This window comes from Anguilla anguilla, chromosome 13 (assembly GCF_013347855.1).
Source record: "Anguilla anguilla isolate fAngAng1 chromosome 13, fAngAng1.pri, whole genome shotgun sequence".
Taxonomy (NCBI): domain Eukaryota; kingdom Metazoa; phylum Chordata; class Actinopteri; order Anguilliformes; family Anguillidae; genus Anguilla; species Anguilla anguilla.
Window position 1 is genome coordinate 2,950,659 of NC_049213.1, and position 23,617 is coordinate 2,974,275.

At 46.8% G+C, this 23,617-nt stretch overlaps 3 protein-coding genes across 3 annotated transcripts in view; 1 reads left to right on the forward strand and 2 right to left on the reverse strand.

Moving 5' to 3' along the window:
* gnas (GNAS complex locus) overlaps window positions 1-3,332 on the reverse strand; it is a 77,564-nt gene extending 74,232 nt beyond the window's left edge. The window contains exon 1 of the mRNA XM_035388282.1: window positions 2,690-3,332. Within this exon, the coding sequence (XP_035244173.1) occupies window positions 2,690-2,951 (262 nt within the window). The 5' untranslated portion in view covers window positions 2,952-3,332. The remainder of the gene's footprint in view (window positions 1-2,689) is intronic.
* A 7,022-nt stretch (window positions 3,333-10,354) lies between these two features.
* On the forward strand, window positions 10,355-18,913 carry tubb1 (tubulin, beta 1 class VI). The gene is made up of 4 exons (XM_035388717.1): window positions 10,355-10,502; window positions 11,657-11,765; window positions 15,310-15,420; window positions 16,772-18,913. The coding sequence occupies exons 1-4, from the start codon at window positions 10,446-10,448 to the stop codon at window positions 17,932-17,934; spliced, it is 1,440 nt and encodes a 479-aa protein (XP_035244608.1). The 5' UTR covers window positions 10,355-10,445; the 3' UTR covers window positions 17,935-18,913.
* A 525-nt stretch (window positions 18,914-19,438) lies between these two features.
* Window positions 19,439-21,460, reverse strand: atp5f1e (ATP synthase F1 subunit epsilon). Its single transcript, XM_035388718.1, has 3 exons — window positions 21,306-21,460; window positions 19,870-19,991; window positions 19,439-19,626 (listed from the first exon to the last, which is right to left on the reverse strand). Coding segments are annotated over exons 1-3 (156 nt in total). The 5' UTR covers window positions 21,338-21,460; the 3' UTR covers window positions 19,439-19,624.
* Window positions 21,461-23,617: the final 2,157 nt, after the last annotated feature.

Here is a 23,617-nt window from a genome sequence, read left to right on the forward strand (position 1 = left end):
GAAAGGTTGGGAAACTCTGCCCTACAGGACTAGCTATATCTGGCCTACAGAGCTGAGCATTCCCCCACAACCCCCCTAAAATTATTTAAGTATCAAACTACAGACGTCAGCTCATCCAAGAAGTACAAATGCTTGCCTATGACGTGCTGACATGTTCTTCTTCAAGGAAAGCTGAGGGACTTGCAGAGAGCTAGCCTACATGGAACTCTATGGTGCAACACAGAAGTAAAGCTGAAACAGCTTGGTATAGTCTGACAGGTCAACGTCACATGAAAATACTGCTGATATCCTGTATGATATACTGTATATGATATATGATATACTGCTAAGAATAACATGATGACCAAAGAGCAGCAGAGCAGCCCACTAAAAAAAGTGTCACTTATATACACACAGCAAAGCGGTTTGCCATCTCTGTGTAAACTACAAAGCAAGGCATTTTAGTGCAATATATCACAGATCATTTACACAGCTTATGTTGTAGCTACATCGTGCTGAGGCACCATCCGTAACCTCTCTCAGCACAGTCCCCCTGTCATACGCTCTAAGAAAGAAATGGAGTATAGCTGTACATCTAGCTGCCGGTGGTCACGTGGGGCAGCTGAACCAGCGTTAGGAACGGTGTGGGGCCACCGGTCCGACCGTCAGCTGACTGAGCCCCCTCATAGTGCTGCCTAAAGCCAAGGTACAGGTGCGAGGCTACCTGTCCCACACAGGCAACCCACCGTAGCGTGCTATTGGGTAGGCCTGTACCCTATTCTCTGACCACAGTAAATCATACTGTACAGGTTCCCTCAGCAAATCCATGCAGTTTGAGGGGATAGCATGCTGCAGTCCACCCGAGGCTGTTAGCCTAGCCCAAGTGTATGTGACACAACACTATGAAATTCTATATAGCCATTCAAGTGTCAGGGGCATGTATGATAGCTTGTTCAAAAAGTTTGCACAACTGGTATCTGGACAACAACAGTTAGTTAATATTTGTTGTTTAAAACTGTTTATTTATGGATTGACCTAGCGACCACTGTGACCTCAACCGGATTTGTTTCATCATGGTTTAGGACATATTGTTCAAAATCTTGGACCTGATTGGGACCAAAAAAAACTGGCTCTTGACCTCTGACCCCCTCCCTGCCCCATGATTGGGTACACAATTGCTTCAGCTCCATACTTATTTCGATCCTACAGGTCATCACTGCAAATGGAAAAAGAGTACTTATCTGGGCAAAAAAGTTAAATATACAAGGAAACAACATTTAACTGAACCTAAAAAATGATACTTTCCAGGTAGATTATTTCAGTAAGACCCTTCTAAAAAGTTCCTATTTCAGACATGAAGCAGCAGCAACATTTGCAGAAGTGCTCTTCTGATCCACACTTTGGGATCCCCAGAAAATAACATCAGATCAGCTGTGAAACTAACATCAGTTTGATTATCAGGTACGGTCACATTTGTCCCATGTTGTACCTAGTTCTATAGTAGGCTACAGTGCAGTCGTATATTTGAGTAGCTTTCCACTGTATTACAGGAACTCTGCAGCCGTGAGGGGAACTATACGGCAGGTCCACTACCACCAGAGAGACTGGCATTATTTACACTACACGACTTCACTGGCGCAAATCACAACTCGGATGACAGCTCGAAAACACGAACTTTGGTGACCGAGTGGAAATTTCCCCTGTAAACTAGGTGCGGACACACTTCCATGCCGACTGACAACCCAAGACAGCATACCACTAAAAAAAGCCAAATCTGAATTGGTTCGTGACGGTCATGGTTTTCCCCTTAAGCACAGACATGTCAAGGAATACTAAAAAATAGAGCAGTAGCCTACAATTCAACAAGTATAAACAACAAATAGAGCTGTTCATTAAAAGGTTGAAAATGTGCTGCAAGCTCCCGCGGAAAGTTTACTAGTTATTGGCAATGTTTGTCATGTAATCATGTTGAAACGAACAAAGTTGATAGGCGGTCAAATAAATTAGGTATAGTCAGCGTCGGCCCCCCTCCTCCCGATAAAATCCAGCTGTAGTTTCACGCTTATTGTAGACCAGTACGAGGTCATGGCAGCCATGGACTACACACACCTTTCCGGTCCACTTTATTTTACTTTTCCGATTTAGCGCACTGTTAGCAGGCGACCAAGGGTGCGCAGACGTCCCGTTTTCCGCGGGACAGTCCCGCACGCCAGCCCCTTTTCGCGGGTCCCGGCTTATTCAGAGCAGATTTGCCGTATTTCAAAGAGTTTTCCCACTGTAATTGCCATTATTACAGGTTCAAATTGCATTATATCCTCCCGGGAATTTGGTCACCCTACCAACAATGGACCTGTTAGCTAAACTTTAATCCCTTAAGAATTAAACTGACACTTTTATGATCCCACCAAAGGTTGCAATTAGCCAGAAAGCTTTTGCAGAACAATACTGGCCACAAAGTCATATAGCGACTAGCTTGCTAACTTACAGTAATCAACACAGCGGTATTATTTACACAAATACACGTCATGGAGCAAGTTGGTAATCTACCTTGCCTGCCTTAAACAAGACATTTCTCAGCACCTCTTTAAAAGCAGATTACGGGTTATTTTTGCTGTTGGCTGGTAACTAGCTAACACGTCGTTAGCTAACTTACTGCAAACACACATCGATTAATTGCCAGTTTGCTATAAGGTTAGCTAACGCCACTTACCTAACAGCAGCAGTCTGTGGGTTTGCTTATACTCTCTTTTCTCGGCTTTAAGGGTCTTGTCGATGTTCCGACTCCGCTTATTCTCCGCTTTGATCCGGGCTTTCTCTTCTACCCTCAGCCGATCCCGCAGTTGCGGGTCGGTGGTATAGTCCATCTGTCCAGTTTCCCCATCGACACCGGCGCTGCCACCCGTTCGCCCGGTGTAGGTTATCGCGGACTGGGGTCCTATTAACCTAGATCTAAGACTGTGACACATCCCCATCGCGTAGGGCCAGCTGTAGAAAACCGCTATTTATTCAAATGCCGAATGTATACTCGCGGAGGGGAAAAACACCATTATGATGACGATCCGGTTAGGTCAGGCTGGTGCGTTTACAACACTGACAAATAAAAGCCGTTATACGTTTCACCTCGCTCCCGTCCTCAAGGTCTCTCTCCGCACCACTCTCTGCTGTTCCAGCTTCCGTTTGTCGAGGAAAAGCTACATAATAAACGGTGCACTTCACGCGTTTTCCCCCTCGCTTTTCGGCCACAATTTACACCTCTTCCTAGTTGCCTTGCCCTTTTCTCCGGGTAATTTCTCTTTTTTTCTGTGCAACAGGGAGAAAAAAAACAGAGAACCACGCTTTGCCGTCACGTGATCAGGAAACGTGAACCATAATTTATAACCGAGAGAAAAGGGGCCTGCTGTCTTCCGCGCAAATGCGTGCGACGAGCTGCGCATGGACGCACAGTAGCCTATACTTTGTTAACCGCTAAAAATGAGAATTTAATTTTTCCTAAGCGAAAATCGTCCCTTGCTAATGTGTATTTGCTTTATCTGTCTTCCATTTTAATGGTCAAAATGTCCACCAGTTGCCGTTAGGCCTGTGTGAGTCGTGCCAGTCAGGTGTAAAAGATGTACAGACCATCAATGCAAAGTTGAGCAAGTAGCACAGTAGGCCTAGTTTGTGGTGGTAGATATTGAAAACTGTACCGGCAATTAAAAAATATGTTTTTTTTAAACGCTTTGTGTAAAACCTGTGATAAATGCAAAATCGTTGGGGAATATGTTTCCTTTTAGATTGTGACTAAAAGGAAAACTGTTCTGTTGCTGGGAGACTTAAAGTTAATACTTAAAGTTAATATTACACATACATCAATAAGTACTGTGTACCAATGAAACATGTTGATTTGTATCCTTGCAAGCAAGGGTTATTGCAATCTCTGCATATGGTGGACTAGACAAAATAGACAAAACTGGTGCCTTTGAAACAAATCTGAGAGAAACCCAGTAGCTGGATCTTGTAATCAATGCTTTCATCACACATGATATGAACAAAAGGAACATTATGTTTCACTGGGTCCATATCTCAGCATGGTGCTTTCAACTCTGTTTAGCATGGGTTTCACCAGTTAAAGTTGTTGAACATGTTCTAACATAAGTTATTTAATATTTTATCATTTTATTGTCAAAATGCAGATTTGGATTGTTATCATTTGCATTGTCTTCAAATTCTTCATTATCATCCAAATGGTTGGTTTTAGTGGCTTGATGTCCACACTTTCACTGATTAGCAGCCAATTGATTCACCTCAGTCTTTAATTACATTTTATATCGGCTTTTATGTAATAATTTAACGATATATCTCAACAATGTGAATATGGTGTGCATAGATTTTTCTGATGTAACATGGTTTAAGAGGGGAAATATTCCCCAAAAACATCATAAGTGTCTAACAAAGAAAAAGATTGTAAGACTTTTGGGATTGCAATTGTGGCTAGGAAACCAGCATACACAGAGGGTCCCCCAGGAATGAAAATCAGCATACACAGGGGTACCCCAGGAATGAAATCCAGCATCCACAGGGGTCCCCCGAGAACAAGTTCGAGAAGCAGCGAGTCAGGGAAACAAGTGTGCGAGCCTGTTGGCATAAGGAAATAGTTGCATGTAGACAACAAACTCATATTATATTCAATATCATATTTCAGACCTATTACTGTTACTTGTCCTGCTGCGTGACATATGGACTTGATAAATCCACGTGTGATCTGCAAATAGAGTGTTACGTCTTTTTGTAGGCCAACCCGGAGCCCCGGACATTTCTTCCATCATGGGTTCCCTTGGCAGATTTCGAATGCTTTTTTCGCATAGGGATTTCCCGTTTTCTGCCAAAAATAAGGTCTGCGGTTAACGTATGCCAAAGGCAGTTTCACGTTTTGTTCTAAGAGACAAATTACACCCATTAATATCTCAGCCGTAAATGTCGAAGGCGTTATGTGCTTTTAAAAAGTAAGTTGATCACAAGGCGCTATATTGAAACTACAACAACGGTCGCATTCTGGCAACCGTCACTCCAGTTTCCATACTAGCCCGCCTGCACGCGACAACCGTTGTAGTTTCAATTTATCAACTTGTTAGCAACTTACTTTTTAAAAGCGCGTAACAACTTTCTCGTAGAACAAAATGTGAAGCTCTCTTAGGCTTACGTTCAATACGAAAATACCTTATTTTCGGCTCAAAATGAAATCCCAATGGGAAAATGCATTAGAAATCTGACGAGGGAACCCACGGCTCAAAAATGCAAACTTACTTCCGGGTACAAACTGTAACAGTCTACTAATGGAAGTAGTCATCAGAAGTTCAAATTCATAAGAACTGTTAATATTCCGTTGTACCATTAGATGGTGCTGTAGTGAGGGACATCTTGTTCTACCCAATTTTTATTTTGGGCATAGTTTTCCAGTTGTGTGGCTCAGTATTGAACTCCCTGACGTCATTAAGAAACACTTTGTTCTGCCACTGCTTTTGTTTTTAATCGTCTCAAATCACCGTACGTGTTTTTAACACTGTAAAGAACGATTTTAACACTGTAAAGAACAATTTAACCCCAATATCAACACTATCACAATGCATCAATTAACCAAAGAAACCCCAACTACATTTGGTCATGAACCACTGCCTTTTTAAAAGAGGTATATGTGCAGATGAACCGGACAGTTTGGGTCCTATGACACACTTGGAAAATGCCCAATCATTCATGCACTCCCAGCCACTGAAATGTGAGAGAGGTGGGGAATGACTAAAAGCAGAAACTTACACAATGGCAAGATTGTGCTACCCCGTTGTGTTCTGTTATGTAATTGAATTTTCCCCGTTCTTTTATCCATGTGCTGCACATCAGTGAGGAAGCGTGATTGTCCGGAGCAAAGTGGGCAATGGCTAGCTACAGCACAGTAGCGCAAAACCTTTTCACTTCCTGCATGCTGTTCCGTCACCTAAAACAAAAAAAGAAATACGACATGGACTGCACAAACATTTATGCAGCTTTCTAAATATACAGCTGACCGACCTCTCGGAGGTCATGAAGTCCTGCAGATTTCATTCTTCTCTTTTTTCATCAATTCATCTGTTTCTTATTCTGAAAGATCCATTATCTGTATATCTGTAGTCTAAGCTGCAAAGACAGAGATCTTTTCCTGTTCCTCATAGATTGCTTACTTGTTCAAGAGTTAATTTATCATATTCCACACCCACGCCCTTATGATCAACTATATGAGAAATTTAGATAGGTGGCAGTGGAATGGAATAATTTCAGTTGATTTTAGCTGAAATGTTTAAATATAAAACAGACAAGAGTTTGTTTTAATATTGTGTAAAATCCACACATTGATTCACGAGAGAATTGGGTGAGTATTTATCTTTCAATCACTCAAGGGATTGTGTTTGTATGTTTATGAAGCATTTAACAGGTAGGAGAAATTCAGCCTAAGTAACCGTGAACATAACTACTCCCCCGGCTCTCTGATTGGCTCGGGGGTTGAACAACCTGTCTTGATGGCCAATCAGGGTTGTTCATGAAGAATCAGGACAGGTGGCACCTGGAAACATTTATTGATTTTATTTCCTGCCATTTATCTAGATGTTACCATGACAACATGGAGATTGAAAATGAATAAGGAACACATGGGATTGCGTTGTCCAATCAGGTCTGGCCTCAACCCAAACTCCTGACAGGCAGCATTAATTTCTTCTTGAGCTGGCTGGTCCATTGCCTGCTGTAGAGCCCCTGTGGGCTGACCTTTGTGTGACCCCTGAGAACCCCGCCCCTCTCACTTCTGTGTGACCTTGGCCGTTTGTTCTTTTACTTCTTCAAGGGAGACCTAGGGGGGTACTTCACAAAGCAGGATTACTGAGTTAGCTACCTGGATAGCTGCGCTGAGTAAAACCCAGAACAGCACTTTTTACTTCAGTTCTTGTTCCAGATTTGGGGGGTGTTGGGTTTTTAATCAGTGCAGTTGTCTAGCTAACTCAGTAATCCTGCATTGTGAAATAGGGTCCAAGCTAAGATAGCAGCTACACTGCTATCTGCTGCCCTGGAAAGAATTGTTTTTCTTTTCCACAGTTCCTATACAGCAGGGCTGCCCAACCCTGGTCCTGGAGATCTACCATCCTGTTGGTTTTCACTTCAGCTAAACATCTAACATCTAAACATCTAAACATGAGCTGCTAATTACTAGAATCAAGTGTGCCAAATGTCCACCGGAACAGTAGATCTCCAGGAGCAGGGTTGGGCCGCCCTGTCCTACAGGAATACCAACTCAGCACAGGACTGTACATTTGCCCATAACGTGGGATAAGCTGGGCCTGGGAGGGAGGGAGAGGGAGAGAAAGAAAGGAAGGGAGGATGGCTGTGGGCAGTGTATTCCTTCGGTGCATGCCACTTGTTTATCGTCCTCTGCACCTCTCCAAACCTCTTGTCTTCTGCGTCCTCCCACGCTCACAGAATGTCAGAAGTAGGCAATGAAACAAAAGGCAGAGAAGGAGTGAACGCATAGAATAGAGGTGTGGTGGGAGGAGCCGGAATGTTCAGAGAGCGGAGCGAATCAGGTTAAAGAACAGGGACACGTTCCTCGCCTCTCCGTAAGAGCGACTCCTGGAGTTCGACGAACACCTGCGGTTTGGCTGTTCCAGCTACCAGCTGCCTAAGCAGAGCAGTTATCCAGTGTAATGACTGCTCAGGTCTCTGCACACATGTCTGCACCATCAAAATAATGATCAAGAGGCCTTCCCCAAGGGCTGGTGTGTATGCAGGCTTACTGCTTCTACCGGTTCCCCCAGGCTAATTAGCCCCAATTAGCCCCGTACACCAATGCTGGCTCCCTCCTAAATGAGACCACAGGAGGACGTGTCATTTAAGGACACGGGAACAGCTACCAGCTGCGGGCCATGGGCTGATCAATACATTTACTGCAGCTTAAATGACTGATCACTTAAATAATAGTGCCGGTTAAATAATTAATTCCAGAAGTTGGCATTGAATCCAGAAACACATATCCTCCCATACCCCTGGACTACTGAGCTCAAACGTGTTCTAGGTTTCATGTAGTGAGTTTTTATATTTTCATTTGAAAACTATTGAGGTGTCTGAACTGAAAAAAGCAGCCTGGCCTCTTGCTGGCCATGTAGCGTGTCTGATTGGCTGGCCCTGGCCCTTTAGTGCATCTGACCAGCTGGCCCTGTAGTGCATCTGACCAGCTGGCCCTGTAGTGCGTCTGACCGACTTGGCCCTGTAGTGCGTCTGATTGGCTGGTCCTGTAGTGCGTCTGATTGGCTGGTCCTGTAGTGCATCTGATTGGCTGGCCCTGTAGTGCATCTGACCGGCTGGCCCTGTAGTGCTTCTGATTGGCTGGCCCTGTAGTGCGCCTGACCAGCTGGCCCTGTAGTGCGTCTGACCGACTTGGCCCTGTAGCGCGTCTGATTGGCTGATCCTGTAGTGCATCTGGCCGGCTGGCCCTGTAGTGCATCTGACCGGTTGGCCCTGTAGCGCGTCTGATTGACTGGCCTTGTAGTGCGTCTGACTGGCTGGTCCTGTAGTGCGTCTGACTGGCTGACCCTGTAGTGCATCTGATTGGCTGGCCTTGTAGTGCGTCTGATTGGCTGGCCCTGTAGTGCGTCTGACCGGCTGGCCCTATAGCGCGTCTGACTGGCTGGCTCTGTAGTGCATCTGATTGGCTGGCCCTGTAGTGCGTCTGACTGGCTGGCCCTGTAGTGCGTCTGACCGGCTGGCCCTGTAGTGCGTCTGATTGGCTGGCCTTGGCCCTGTAGTGCGTCTGATTGGCTGGCCCTGTAGTGCGTCTGATTGGCTGGGCCTGTAGTGCGTCTGATTGGCTGGCCCTGTAGTGCATCTGACCGGCTGGCCTTGGCCCTGTAGTGCGTCTGATTGGCTGGCCCTGTAGTGCGTCTGATTGGCTGGCCTTGGCCCTGTAGTGTGTCTGATTGGCTGGCCATGTAGCGCGTCTGATTGGCTGGCCCTGTAGTGCGTCTGATTGGCTGGCCTTGGCCCTGTAGTGTGTCTGATTTGCTGGCCATGTAGCGCGTCTGATTGGCTGGCCCTGTAGTGCGTCTGACTGGCTGGTCCTGTAGTGCGTCTGATTGGCTGGTCCTGTAGTGCGTCTGATTGGCTGGCCCTGTAGTGCGTCTGACTGCCTGACCCTGTAGTGTGTCTGATTGGCTGGCCCTGGCCCTGTAGTGCGTCTGACCGGCTGGCCCTGTAGCGCGTCTGACTGGCTGGCCCTGTAGTGCGTCTGATTGGCTGGCCCTGTACTGCGTCTGATTGGCTGGCCCTGGCCCTGTAGTGTGTCTGACTGGCTGGCCCTGTAGTGTGTCTGATTGGCTGGCCCTGTAGTGCGTCTGATTGGCTGGCCCTGCAGTGCGTCTGACCGGCTGGTCCTGCAGTGAGTCTGATTGGCTGGCCCTGGCCCTGTAGCCCGTCTGATTGGCTGGCCCTGTAGTGCGTCTGATTGGCTGGCCCTGTAGTGCGTCTGACCGGCTGGCCCTGTAGTGCGTCTGATTGGCTGGCCCTGTAGTGCGTCTGATTGGCTGGCCCTGTAGTGCGTCTGATTGGCTGGCCCTGCAGTGCGTCTGACTGGCTGACCCTGTAGTGCATCTGATTGGCTGGCCTTGTAGCCCGTCTGATTGGCTGGCCCTGTAGTGCGTCTGATTGGCTGGCCCTGTAGTGCGTCTGACCGGCTGCCCCTGTAGTGCGTCTAATTGGCTGGCCCTGTAGTGCGTCTGATTGGCTGGCCCTGTAGTGCGTCTGACCGGCTGGCCCTGTAGTGTGTCTGATTGGCTGGCCCTGTAGTGTGTCTGATTGGCTGGCCCTATAGTGTGTCTGATTGGCTGGCCCTGTAGTGTGTCTGATTGGCTAGCCTTGTAGTGCGTCTGACTGGCTGGTCCTGTAGTGTGTCTGATTGGCTGGCCCTGTAGTGTGTCTGATTGGCTGGCCCTGTAGTGCGTCTGACCGGCTGGCCCTGTAGCGCGTCTGATTGGCTGGCCTTGTTGTGCGTCTGACTGGCTGGTCCTGTAGTGTGTCTGATTGGCTGGCCCTGTAGTGCGTCTGATTGGCTGGCTCTGTGAATGTGAATGAAGCGGTCCTCTGGTGCGTTGCCGTGGGCGCTGTGGGCTGGCGAAGCGACAGCAGGATGTGTGCGCTGTCAGAGCGCTGAGGCGTTGAGGCGCTGACAGTGCGCGGTCACGGTCGCGGTCTGAGATGGCGGGTCCAACCCTATGACAGGCGGCGGTGCTGAGGGGCACAGATAGAGCCGCGGGCGGCGTTATCTCTGGAGCCTGCCCTCCAGTCAGCTGATGCTAACGCCGCCCGGGCCGTTCGGGTGACTCCCCGCCTGTGACATCAGAGGCAGTATAAAACGCCCGGGCCGCTCAGGGGCACTTTCTGAAGACTCCTGCCTGTTCCCGAGCGCCACTCTGTTCACCATGCGCGAGATCGTTCACCTGCAGATCGGACAGTGTGGGAACCAGATTGGCTCCAAGGTAACCGGCTCCTTCCCGCTCCTCTCCTACACCACCAGCGTGTCTGACGGCCGCAATGACACGGACCTCGACCTACGCTGGTCCTGTCTGGCTTTTCACTCAAAGGCTTTCACTTTCTCATGCCGTTGCTTTACGTTTTATAAACTATATGATGTAAAAGGGGGGGAAAAAACTAAATAAAAACATAAGTAATGTTCTTACTGCTGTCCATGGTAGATGAATACTTTCATTTACAAAAATAACAACGTTCAGAGGAGGATTCTGCGTGCGCTGTGCAGTCCACAGAGCAGTCGTATCAGGCCGAGCCAGGCATTTTCAGCCGCGTCGTGTAAGTGCGGCAGACGTAGCACTTTGAGTTGTATGCTAACACGGTTCGGTGTGGCGAAACTGTTTGAAATTTAAGAGTGACATGTGAGCCTGGGCGGAATGCCAGAGGGTGCTCCCCCACGGCCCGTGGGGGGCAGATAAGGGGAGGGGTGCCGGCAGGACGTTTATCACTTCCTCAGAACCAAAAATGCGAACGGGGGGCCACTGGGCAGCTCGCTCAGTAACGGTGCTGCTCGCAGCGCACGAGTGAGCGCTGAATCGCATCGATCGAATCCGAATCGAATCCGAATCATGCCAGTGCCGACTGTGTCCGGCAGCCCTGCAGGGGTGTCTGGGAGGGATTCAGTCAGCAGTGTTCATCGCTCCAGTGACTCCTGTCGGCTGTCTGGGCCTTGGGTCTCCTCCGTTTGGGTAGCTTGCAGCTGTGGTGTGAAAAGAAGCATCTGGCGGGCAGTGAATTTGACATTCCAAATTCGGGTGGGACTGGAGATGGCAAATTCAAGAAAAAAAAAGAGAATGGCAGATCTTAATGCAGCAAATGAAATAACACAAACTTTTATCTTTGACATTGAGCATGTCTGTTTAATATGTCCCATCGCTATTTTACTGATTTTTAAGGTGCTGTATAGAAAAAGATTATTGCAGTGATTACAAGATTATTATTAGCGTTCGAAAATGTATGTCTGTGTGTGTATATCACGTACAGTGATAAGCCAATGCTCTGGATTATTTTCTATGACAGTCAAACGCAATAAATGAGACGATCGGCGTATGTCAAAATGAACCCGGTGTGATTCATGTGTTGATCCCGGCTCTGGGGTGTTCAGTTCTGGGAGGTGATCAGCGATGAGCACGGCATTAACACCGCAGGGACCTACGAGGGCGACAGTAACCTGCAGCTGGAGCGGGTCAACGTCTACTTCAACGAGGCACATGGTGAGTGCGCTCCCGAAGAGAGGGGTCATCACCAAGAGCACCGAATCACAAAATGAAGGAAAACCACCAGCACTTCCTGTTTCCTCTAACACTGCTGCAGCTGCTAGGCTTGGTCTGCCCATCACCTTTAATGCCCAGCTGAGCTCTGGGACTTCCTGTAATCTCCCCATCACACCAGCTGTGTGTGTGTAATCTCCCCATCACCCCAGCTGTGTGTGTGTAATCACCCCAAAGCACCAGCTGTGTGTGTAATCTCCCCATCACCCCAGCTGTGTGTATAATCTCCCCATCACCCCAGCTATGTGTGTAATCTCCCCATCACCTCAACTGTGTGTGTGTAATCTCCCCATCACCCCAGCTGTGTGTGTAATCACCCCATCACCCCAGCTGTGTATGTGTAATCTCCCCATCACCCCAGCTGTGTGTGTGTAATCTCCCCATCACCCCAGCTGTGTGCGTGTAATCTCTCCATCACCCCAGCTGTGTGTGTGTAATCTCCCCATCACCCCAGCTGTGTGTGTGTGTAATCTCCCCATCACCCCAGCTGTGTGTGTGTAATTTCCCCATTACCCCAGCTGTGTGTGTAATCTCCCCATCACCTCAACTGTATGTGTGTAATCTCCCCATCACCCCAGCTGTGTGTGTGTAATATCCCCATCACCCCAGCTATGTGTGTAATCTCCCCATCACCTCAACTGTGTGTGTGTAATCTCCCCATCACCCCAGCTGTGTGTGTGTGTAATCTCCCCATCACCCCAGCTGTGTGTGTGTAATCTCCCCATCACCCCAGCTGTGTGTGTGTAATCTCCCCATTACCCCAGCTGTGTGTGTAATCTCCCCATCACCTCGACTGTGTGTGTGTGTAATCTCCCCATCACCCCAGCTGTGTGTGTGTAATCTCCCCAATACCCCAGCTATGTGTGTAATCTCCCCATCACCTCAACTGTGTGTGTGTAATCACCCCAGCTGTGTGTGTGTAATCTCCCCATCACCCCAGCTGTGTGTGTGTAATCTCCCCATCACCCCAGCTATGTGTGTAATCTTCCCATCACCTGAACTGTGTGTGTGTAATCTCCCCATCACCCCAGCTGTGTGTGTGTAATCTCCCCATCACCCCAGCTATGTGTGTGTAATCTCCCCATCACCCCAGCTGTGTGTGTGTAATCTCCCCATTACCCCAGTTGTGTGTGTAATCTCCCCATCACCTCAACTGTGTGTGTGTGTAATCTCCCCATCACCCCAGCTGTGTGTGTGTAATCTCCCCATCACCCCAGCTATGTGTGTAATCTCCCCATCACCTCAACTGTGTGTGTGTAATCTCCCCATCACCCCAGCTGTGTGTGTAATCTCCCCATCACCCCAGCTGTGTGTGTGTAATCTCCCCATTACCCAAGCTGTGTGTGTGTAATCTCCTCATCACCCCAACTGTGTGTGTGTGTGTAATCTCCCCATCACCCCAGCTGTGTGTGTGTAATCTCCCCCATTACCCCAGCTGTGTGTGTAATCTCCCCCAAAACACCAGCTGTGTGTGTGTAATCCCCCTATTACCCCAGCTGTGCGTGTGTAATCTCCCCATCACCCCAGCTGTGCGTGTGTGTAACCTCCCCATCACCCCAGCTGTGTGTGTAATCTCCCCATCACCCCAGCTGTGCGTGTGTGTAACCTCCCCATCACCCCAGCTGTGTGTGTAATCTCCCCATCACCCCAGATGTGTGTGTGTAATCTTCCCATCACCCCAGCTGTGTGTGTGCAATCTCCCCATCTGTGTGTGTGTAATCTCCCCATCACCCCAGCTGTGTGTGTAATCTCCCCAATACCCCAGCTGTGTGTGTAATCTCCCCATCACCCCAGCTGTGTGTGTGTAATCTCCCCATCACCCCAGCTATGTGTGTAATCTTCCCATCACCTGAACTGTGTGTGTGTAATCTCCCCATCACCCCAGCTGTGTGTGTGTAATCTCCCCATCACCCCAGCTATGTGTGTGTAATCTCCCCATCACCCCAGCTGTGTGTGTGTAATCTCCCCATTACCCCAGTTGTGTGTGTAATCTCCCCATCACCTCAACTGTGTGTGTGTGTAATCTCCCCATCACCCCAGCTGTGTGTGTGTAATCTCCCCATCACCCCAGCTGTGTGTAATCTCCCCATCACCTCAACTGTGTGTGTGTAATCTCCCCATCACCCCAGCTGTGTGTGTAATCTCCCCATCACCCCAGCTGTGTGTGTGTAATCTCCCCATTACCCAAGCTGTGTGTGTGTAATCTCCTCATCACCCCAACTGTGTGTGTGTGTGTAATCTCCCCATCACCCCAGCTGTGTGTGTGTAATCTCCCCATTACCCCAGTTGTGTGTGTAATCTCCCCCAAAACACCAGCTGTGTGTGTGTAATCCCCCTATTACCCCAGCTGTGCGTGTGTAATCTCCCCATCACCCCAGCTGTGCGTGTGTGTAACCTCCCCATCACCCCAACTGTGTATGTAATCTCCACATCACCCCAGCTGCGTGTGTGTAATCTTCCCATCACCCCAGCTGTGTGTGTGCAATCTCCCCATCTGTGTGTGTGTAATCACCCCCAAAACACCAGCTGTGTGTGTGTAATCTCCCCATCACTCCAGCTGTGTTTGTAATCTCCCCATCACTCCAGCTGCGTGTGTAATTCCCCCATCACCCTAGCTATGTGTGTAATCTCCCCACCATCCCAGCTGTTTGTGTGTAATATCCCCATCACCCTAGCTGTGTGTGTGTAATCTCCCCATCACCCCAGCTGTGTGTGGGTAATCTCCCCATCACCCCAGCTGTGTGTGTGTAATCTCCCCGTCACCCCAGCTGTGTGTGTGTAATCTCCTTATCACCCCAGCTGTGTGTGTGTGTGTGTGTGTGTAATCTCCTCATCACCCCAGCTATGTGTGTAATCTCCCCATCAACCCAGCTGTGTGTGTGTGTAATAACCCCATCACGCCAGCTGTGTGTGTGTGTAACAACCCATCACGCCAGCTGTGTGTGTGTAATCTCACCATCACCCCAGCTCCCTCTCCCCCTCCTTTATCTAATTGTCTACTCACCCCCTTTCAAACTAAAAAATGCTTTTTAAATAAGAATGATAAACAAAATAAAGTATAAGCAACGAATATGTACTTCTCCCTTTTTCCCTCTCTCCATCTCCTCTCTCTCACCCTCTCTCTCCCCCTTCCTCTGTCCTTCCCTCTCTTACTCTTTCCCTCCCCACTCCCTCTCTCTCTCACTCCCTACCCCTTTCCTCCCCTCCCTCTCTATCTCTCTCTCACTCTTTCTCCCCTCTCTCCCTCCCTTCCTCTCTCACCCTCCCACTCTTTCTCTCCCCCTCCCTCTCTCTCTCTCTCACTCCCTTCCCCTTTCCCCCTCTCCCTCTCTTTCCCTCTCTCGCTCTCCCTCCCCTCTTTCCCCCCTCCCTCCCTCCCTCTCTCTCTCTCCCTCCCTCCCCTCACTCCCTACCCCCTCCCTCCTCTCTCTCACTCTCCTTCCCTCCCTCTCCCTCCCCCCTCTCTCTCTCTCTCTCTCTCTCTCAGGGGGAAAGTACGTGCCCCGGGCTCTGTTGGTGGACCTGGAGCCTGGCACCATGGACAGTGTGAGGGGCAGTCAGATAGGACAGCTCTTTAGGCCCGATAACTTCATACACGGTGAGCTGCACACACACACACACACACACACACACACACTGCCGTACACAGGCAGAGACTCTGGGGGTGTGTAAGTCCTGGCTAAATCCCCTCCATAGTACAGGCGGCACAAGAGCTTCAGACTGCATTTCAGTCATTACAAACTTCTCTGCTGGGCTTAGAACTGGTTTTAAATGCTCAGAAAACAAAGTTCATGGCCTTCTCAAAAGCTCACTTACAGTTGCTTGATGATCTTAGAATTTTCACATCCAATGGTAAATCCATTGAAAGGGTGCCCTCGTACAAGTACTTGGGTATATGGATAGACGACAAGCTTTTATTTAATGTACATATTGCAAATCTAGTTAGGAAGCTCAAAGTGAAGATTGGATTTTATTTTAGAAATAAATCTTGTTTTACTATCAATGCCAAGAAAAGCTTGTGGAAGCTACTTTTCTGTCTGTGACTGATTACGGTGACATATTGTATATGCATGCAGCCTCTCCATTTTACGGAGCCTTGATTCAGTGTACCATGCATCTCTATGCTTCATTACAAATGCAAAGTCCCTTACTCACCATTGCATTCTTTATGATTTGGTGGGTTGGACATCATTGACCACTCGCAGACAACAGCACTGGTATATCTTTATCTATAAAGCGATACTGGGTAAACTTCCAGCTTACCTCTGTACCCTTCTCTGTCTCAGCTCTGATGGTTACCAGCTACGCTCCCCCAAGTGGTTGCTTTTTAATGTTCTCCGGGTTTTGACAGATCTGGGGAAAACTGCATTTTCTTACCATGCACCTTGGGCATGGAATAATCTGCAAAAAGATCTCAAATTAGACACATTTATATCCTTTGATGAATTTAAATGCATCATAAAGAATGCAGTGACTGAGGCATGTGGTTGTTTTTCTTGAGATTTTAATATCTGTTCTCCTGTATTATTGTAGATTTTTGTATATCATGTTGTATATGTTGCATTTTAATATGTTGTGATGTTATATGGCTGCTACCTTGCTCAGGTCTCTCATGTAAAAGAGATTTTGATCTCAGTGGGACTTCCTGGTAAAATAAAGGTTTAAATAAATAAAAAAACGCAGTGCTGTATACTCCATAGACTGTAGATCAATGACAAGCCTAGTTTTATCATGATCATGTCTACCCATTAACAAAAGCCCTGAAGCTACATGTCTGTTCTATATTCGATAAATAGCGCTTTTCTATCAACATTCCCAGGGCTCTACAGTCAAATAACTACAGCCTCTACAGTCTATATTAGCAATAAGCTGCTCTTGAAAAACACGATCCCTGCCTCTACCCAAGGTGATGTAAAAATTACCCACAATGCTCTGTTTTTGTGTAACAGGAAACTCTGGTGCTGGGAACAACTGGGCCAAGGGCCACTACACAGAAGGGGCGGAGCTGGTGGACAGCGTGATTGACAGGGTGCGGAACGAATGCGAGAGCTGCGACTGCATGCAGGGCTTCCAGCTGGTTCACTCCCTGGGCGGGGGCACCGGTTCGGGCATGGGCACCCTGATCATCAACAAGATCCGGGAGGAGTACCCCGACCGCATGATGAACACCTTCAGCGTCATGCCCTCGCCCAAGGTCTCCGACACGGTGGTGGAGCCCTACAACGCCACCCTGTCCATCCACGAGCTCATCGAGAGCACAGACGGGACCTTCTGCATCGACAACGAGGCGCTCTACGACATCTGCTTCCGCACGCTCAAGCTGACCACGCCCACATACGGGGACCTCAACCACCTGGTGTCGCTGACCATGAGCGGGGTGACCACCTCCCTGCGGTTTCCCGGGCAACTGAACGCCGACCTGCGCAAGCTGGCCGTCAACATGGTGCCCTTCCCCCGCTTGCACTTCTTCATGCCGGGCTTCGCCCCCCTCACCAGCAGGGGGAGCCAGCAGTACCGCGCGCTCACCGTCTCCGAGCTTACCCAGCAGATGTTCGACGCCCGCAACATGATGACGGCGTGCGACCCGCGCCACGGGCGCTACCTGACGGTGGCGGGGGTCTTCCGCGGCCGTATGTCCACCAAGGAGGTGGACGAGCAGATGCTGGCCATCCAGCAGAAGAACAGCACCTACTTCGTGGACTGGATCCCGCACAACGTGAAGGTGGTGGTCTGCGACATCCCGCCGCGCGGCCTCAAGATGTCCTCCACCTTCATCGGCAACAACACCGCCATCCAGGAGATCTTCCGGCGGCTGGGCGAGCAGTTCACCGCCATGTTCCGCCGCAAGGCCTTCCTGCACTGGTACACAGGCGAGGGCATGGACGAGATGGAGTTCACAGAGGCCGAGAGCAACATGAACGACCTGGTGTCCGAGTACCAGCAGTACCAGGACGCCACCGCCGACCTGGACTGGGAGCCAGAGGAGGCCCAAGAGGAGGAGCCCCCAGCGTGGCCGGCGACTAGTACTGAGACCGAAACGAAGGTGGAGACTGTGACTGAGGTCACAACTGAGACTGTGATCGAAACTGCACCCGAGACGACAGAGGAATAGAGTGACTGGCAGCTAAAGAACGAAGACATAGAGCAGGAGAAAGTCACCAAAACACAGCTCAGAATTCAGCAGCTTTATGCACCAGTATCGGAAATGTCTGACCTGTTTATGGCTTGAATGAAGTTTGGGGAGTGGGAATGGGGAGACCGGCAAGAGAGTGCACTGAGAATATTCTAGAAAATCCTCAACAAAATTAAATGAAATCCTTAATGTCACAAGAATACCCTGTGCAAAGAGTCAGAGTACTCTTACACTGCTTCAGGCCCACAGATATTTTCATAGTTCATTAAAAATAGTTCTCACCTCAGTTACCTAAGATGCCACTTAAAAATATAGAAATATTATAATATGCATTTTTATATGCATTGTCAGCAGTTTTGGGAATTTAAAACTATCTGGAACTGGGAATAAAAAGCTGCACCCTTTACATAAGTTATTCCAAACCGTGTTGATATTTATGGCGTGTGAATGTAAAAAAAAAAAAAAGAACCGTAGCCTGCAGATGCTTTCCAGAAATGTTATGGTTGTGCTTTATGTTTGCTTCGTGTTTATTTAGGCAAGAAGGTAGTTAACTAATTGAGCTAATATTATTGTACAATTAATCTAATGTATTCAGTATTGTTCTGATTCAGTGTAATTCACAGAAAGGTATAGCAAGATTATGTCATTTCATATCATTGTCATCTTGGACATTTCACATTTTTTGAAAAGGTATAATTTATGTAAATTGTAAAACAATGTTCTGCAATGCATATGTGCCACACTGAAGGTTATAATTCAAATGAACCTTCTTATGAATTAATAAATGTTTGGGAATTCACAATAAAACAACACTATTTCCTCTTTTTTTGTATAACTGAAAATAACAAGGATGGATATTTTCTGGAACATCATGATTCAGTTAAATAGAACATGAAACCACTTGTCCTGCACGCCAAAATATACAAAACAGACAATAAAATGGCTTACTTAAGTTTTATTTCGTATAAGGTCTACTGCTCATTCCAAAACATCAATGAACTCCCAAGTCAACCGTATCCGTGTAAAACTAATACGCAACCGTTACGTGTTCTGCTCGTTATCTTCTGTCATCGCCGGTTTCATTAAAATACGTTTGTGTGAGCCCTCCCTTTCAGCCGCCTGCGAGCGCGAGATTGCGCTGTAGGCCACTGCGCGCGCTGATAAGCTGGTCCCTTCAGAAAGAGACTGATACGCTACAATACGCATTATTATTATTACAGAACCCTCGCCTCAGTTCAGAATGAACGGCAATACGGAGAAGCTCCTCAAACTGAATGTTATGGGTTCATTTCCACAACAGAGATGCCAGTGCGACCTAGATTCGACCAACTAATTCTGTATAATTCTTTAACAAAGAAATTTAACAGTACTAGGTGCATGTGCATTATTCACATAGTTTTCGAATGTGTAATTACATCAACTTTATGTTCTGCATTTTTGTTTGCATGATTCAATAAATTAAGTTTAGGAAAGCCAGACAAAATAATACTTCACACTACCATTTTATTGCATTTATGAAATTTGCAGGAAAAGGTATTTTCTTTTAAACCACGTCTTATACATACAGTAGATCAATAAATTCATGTTTTGCTTCCATTAAGATAAATGAAACAATTTAATTGGGGTTATGGCGCCATCAGTCAACACAGAAAGGACCCATGCAATCAGCTCCTGCAAGAAAAATAAAACGCATTTTAGAAAAGCACAATTTCTTCTTCGACATCCTATTAGTTTAAAAATAGTTGCCTACTTAAACATAGGCATTAAACGTTTTAAACCACTGAAGTCCTATAACTCGTGAAATCTTAGTAACTAAATCATAAGGCTGAAGAAAGTGTGAGGAGTACAAGGGAATGTTAGTAGCATTACTTTTGAACAACAGTGCAGATGCTAGCCAAATGTATGCCCACTCACATGTCTTCGCTGGTTTGATGACTTTGACGTTAGTCTCCGCGGCTTTTACGGCTTCTAACTTGAACTCGGGTTTTAGCGCGGCCCGCACCACTCTCGCGCAGATGGCCGAGAAGCGGATGTAGCTGGAAAAAACAAGAGTTTGATTAAATAAACACTCGTTTTTTCTTGAGTTTCATTCATTCCTCTATACAAATTCCACAGCCTGTTGCGTTTAATTCTACAGCAGGTCCTCCATACCACACCTGTCTTTAAACCTCTTTAAAAACGCTAGCCAAACGGTGAAACGGTAACGTTACTTCATTTACTGTATTGTGTCGTCGTCGGGGTAAAAGTAATCCAGCATTAACAACTTCCAGAAAACATGACAGAAACAATAATATGGCTACAATACAAGATCAAGTCAGAATAGGCTTTCGACCAACACAACAGTGCAATAAAGTGCAGGAACATTAGTGTAAGTGGCTGGAATCTCCATATACATTACAACAGTTATTTTAAGAAGTTCATCACGACCATGGCAATTTAAACAAAGGATGCCATAAGTCTTAAGTTAGTATTTCGAACAGTCACCGTAAAACGACGGCCCGAATGGCAGTAGCTCTAACTCCACCAGAGGATGGTCTGTACGTTAACAGCTGAATAACTACGCTGGTCGGGTTAACCGAATGACTGCTGTAGCACGTGGATGTTAGTTAGATTGTAGGTAATGTTCTACATTATGGCAGCTTTTCTAATGCTCTTCATACTTCGTGAGAGGCTAGGTTCAGCAGATGCAGGTGGCCAACCAAGCCGACAGAGCTGTTATATTATAACTATAGCTCAGGGCTTCACAATCCCGCACCCGGAGAGCTACCGTCCTGTATATAACATTTCAACTGTAATTCGACACACTTGATTATTCTAATTAGCAGCTCAACAAGATCTCTCGCTGTTGAATGAGATATGCTGTTAGAGTTCGAGTGAAAAGCTACAGGACGGTAGATATCCAGGCACAGGATTAGGCAGGCCTGCTCTAGCTACATGTCTATGACCTAGCCACGATTTGTCGGTTATTTGAATTGCACTCAAACATGTTAGCGGGCAAGCTAACATTAGGTTGCTAGCAAAAAATAGGCCGTTCGCCACGGGCAGCGTATAGTCAAGGTGAACGCGTGAAGACTGTTCATTCCAATTACCGAGCAAACAGGAGTAGGGGTCGAAATACAACTAATGATAGAAATCTGACTCATTATCAAATGCTAGATAACATGTCGCCAACTAGCTAGCTATGCTGCAAATGAAACTGGCTCTAATAGCACTTAGCTAATGCTAATCGAGTGACAGCTACCTAGCGAAAAGCTATGCTAGTACCTAAGGGGTGGCCGCCTGACAACAATTATATGTAACCCGGCCAAAATAAAGATATCTTGTCAATGCAAAATAAAATAGCTTGCTACCTCAGGCCCGCCTGTCTCCAGTAAGCCACCATTTCTTCGTAGCTGAGGTTTAGGTCGTACTTGACGGCGTTAGCTCAAGGACGCACTCAGAGTAGACGGACTATCTGTGGCCGGAAGTTGGTACAGGAACATCCTCCGCGCTCTGATTGGTTAAATAAATCGGTCAATGCCTTTGTCCCTCCCACCTGCATCTGCTGAACACAGAGCTCTTCTCTCGTAGTACTTCATTACAAAAGTAAAACATTTAAATGTAATAATAATATTATTAAAATTAAAATTAAATATATATTTAGCTTGCCCTTTAATTTGAAAGCGCAAGGGAAACCTTGAGAGACAGATATTGAAACATTTTGGTGTACTCTGAGTCCTCGAGAAGAAGTTGCCACCTTCCATACAATCACCTGCCAATCACTAGTCAAGACAAATCAAAATACAACTTTGTGGAATTTGCATCGATGAAACTACTGAAGCCACCCACACCATGGCTAGAAGGCAATCAAAAATCAACCAGACACTGATTTTGAAATGTGCCAGGTGTCCTGTTGCTAAATCAGCAATTGTACAACATTACATTACAGGCATTTAGCAGACACTCTTATCCAGAGCGACTTACGCAACATAGCATTTCCATTACATTACATTACAGGCATTTAGCAGACACTCATATCCAGAGCGATTCGCATTTGCATATGCGATTCGCATATGCTCAGCGCATTTGCATTGCATCAATTTATACAGCTGAATAAATACTAAGTACCTTGCTCAAGGGTACAATTCAATTCAATTTTTAATTGGCTAAATAAATCTTTTCTCCCTCTCCACCTTCGTTAATGTGTGGTGAGCTTTCTGGTGCAAAATGGCTGTCGTGCATCGCCCGGGTGGGTGCTACACATTGGTGGTGGGGAAGTGAGTTCCCCTTCACTGTAAAGCACTTTGAGCATTTGGAAAAGTGCTATATAAATGTAAGGATATATATCAATTTTATTTGTATAGGGCCTTTTACAGAGAACTGTCACAAAGACACTTTACAGATTAGCAGGGCAGAGACAGAGCAAAAAGAGCAAACAGAGCAAACACCAGGCCTGAACCCCCAAATAGCAGGTACATAGGGTAAATAAACTCCAGTGGGGAGAAAACCCTCAAACGGTGGCAAGAAAAAACTCCCCAATGAGAAGAAATCTCAAGAGAAACCCGGCTATAGAGGGGGAGCCCATGCTCCACTGGCCAGCCTGGTGTAAAGTAGCAGACAGCAAAAAAAAAAAAAAATTGTTGAACAGATTTTAGCTAAGGTGAAACCTAACAGGAATAATATTAGACCAACTGGTATAGTTAGAGTAGTGCAGTTTAGAGGAGCCGGATGATGGATCTGGATCTCCAGACAGCATCAAGGCTTGGGCAGGGGCCCATGCTGAAGCAGTTCATGACCATGGAGTGAAGGACAGGACTGGAGCGATCCTGTGAATTCAAGCCGAGGAAACAGGCTGGAGCAGCCACTGAACTCAGGGCGCGGCAGGGGATGGGAGCGTCATGGAAAGAGAAAGACACACAGAGAAGACAGGGTTATGGTCAGCTAAACACTTGATGCTAAGCCACCTAGTGTGTCAACTCCATAGGGCCAGCTTGACACTTGAGGCTAAGCTAACTAGTGTATACAAGCCCAGTTCCGTACCTATTACACTACACTGCCGCCTGCTACAAGTGGGCTTGATGCTCTGATGCAGGATAACATCTGTAAAAATAACTTAAACACTTCTATGTCCAACCACAAGCAAGTGAACTAGGTTTGTTAGGATCTGCTGATAAACATACAGTAATGTACAGTGAGACCTACAATGTCTGGGACAAAGACACATTTTTTCTTGATTTGGCTCTTTACTCCACAATTTTAAATTTGTAATCAAACAATTCACATGTGGTTGAAGTGCACATTCTCAGATTTAAAAAAAATGATGTCTCCGACATTTTTTTATTTTTCAGCCTCATAATGGCTTCCATGACTTTAATTAGCATAACTCCAGTCCTCATGCTGACAAACGCCAATAGCAAACTCCAAAGGCAACCAAAATGCTAGAATAAAAATTAGATACTGAAAGCTCCCTTATACCTGCACTAAGGAAGCAATTGGACACACCTGACTAATCTGAAACACCTATGAAGCAATTTGTCCCAAACATTATGATTCCCTGAAAAGGGGGAACTATAAATGAAAAATGCTGTAATTTCTACATGATGAAACCAAAATGTATAAAAATACCCTAAAATAAAAGCTGACAATGTGCAGTTCAACCACATGTGAACTGTTTGTGAACATT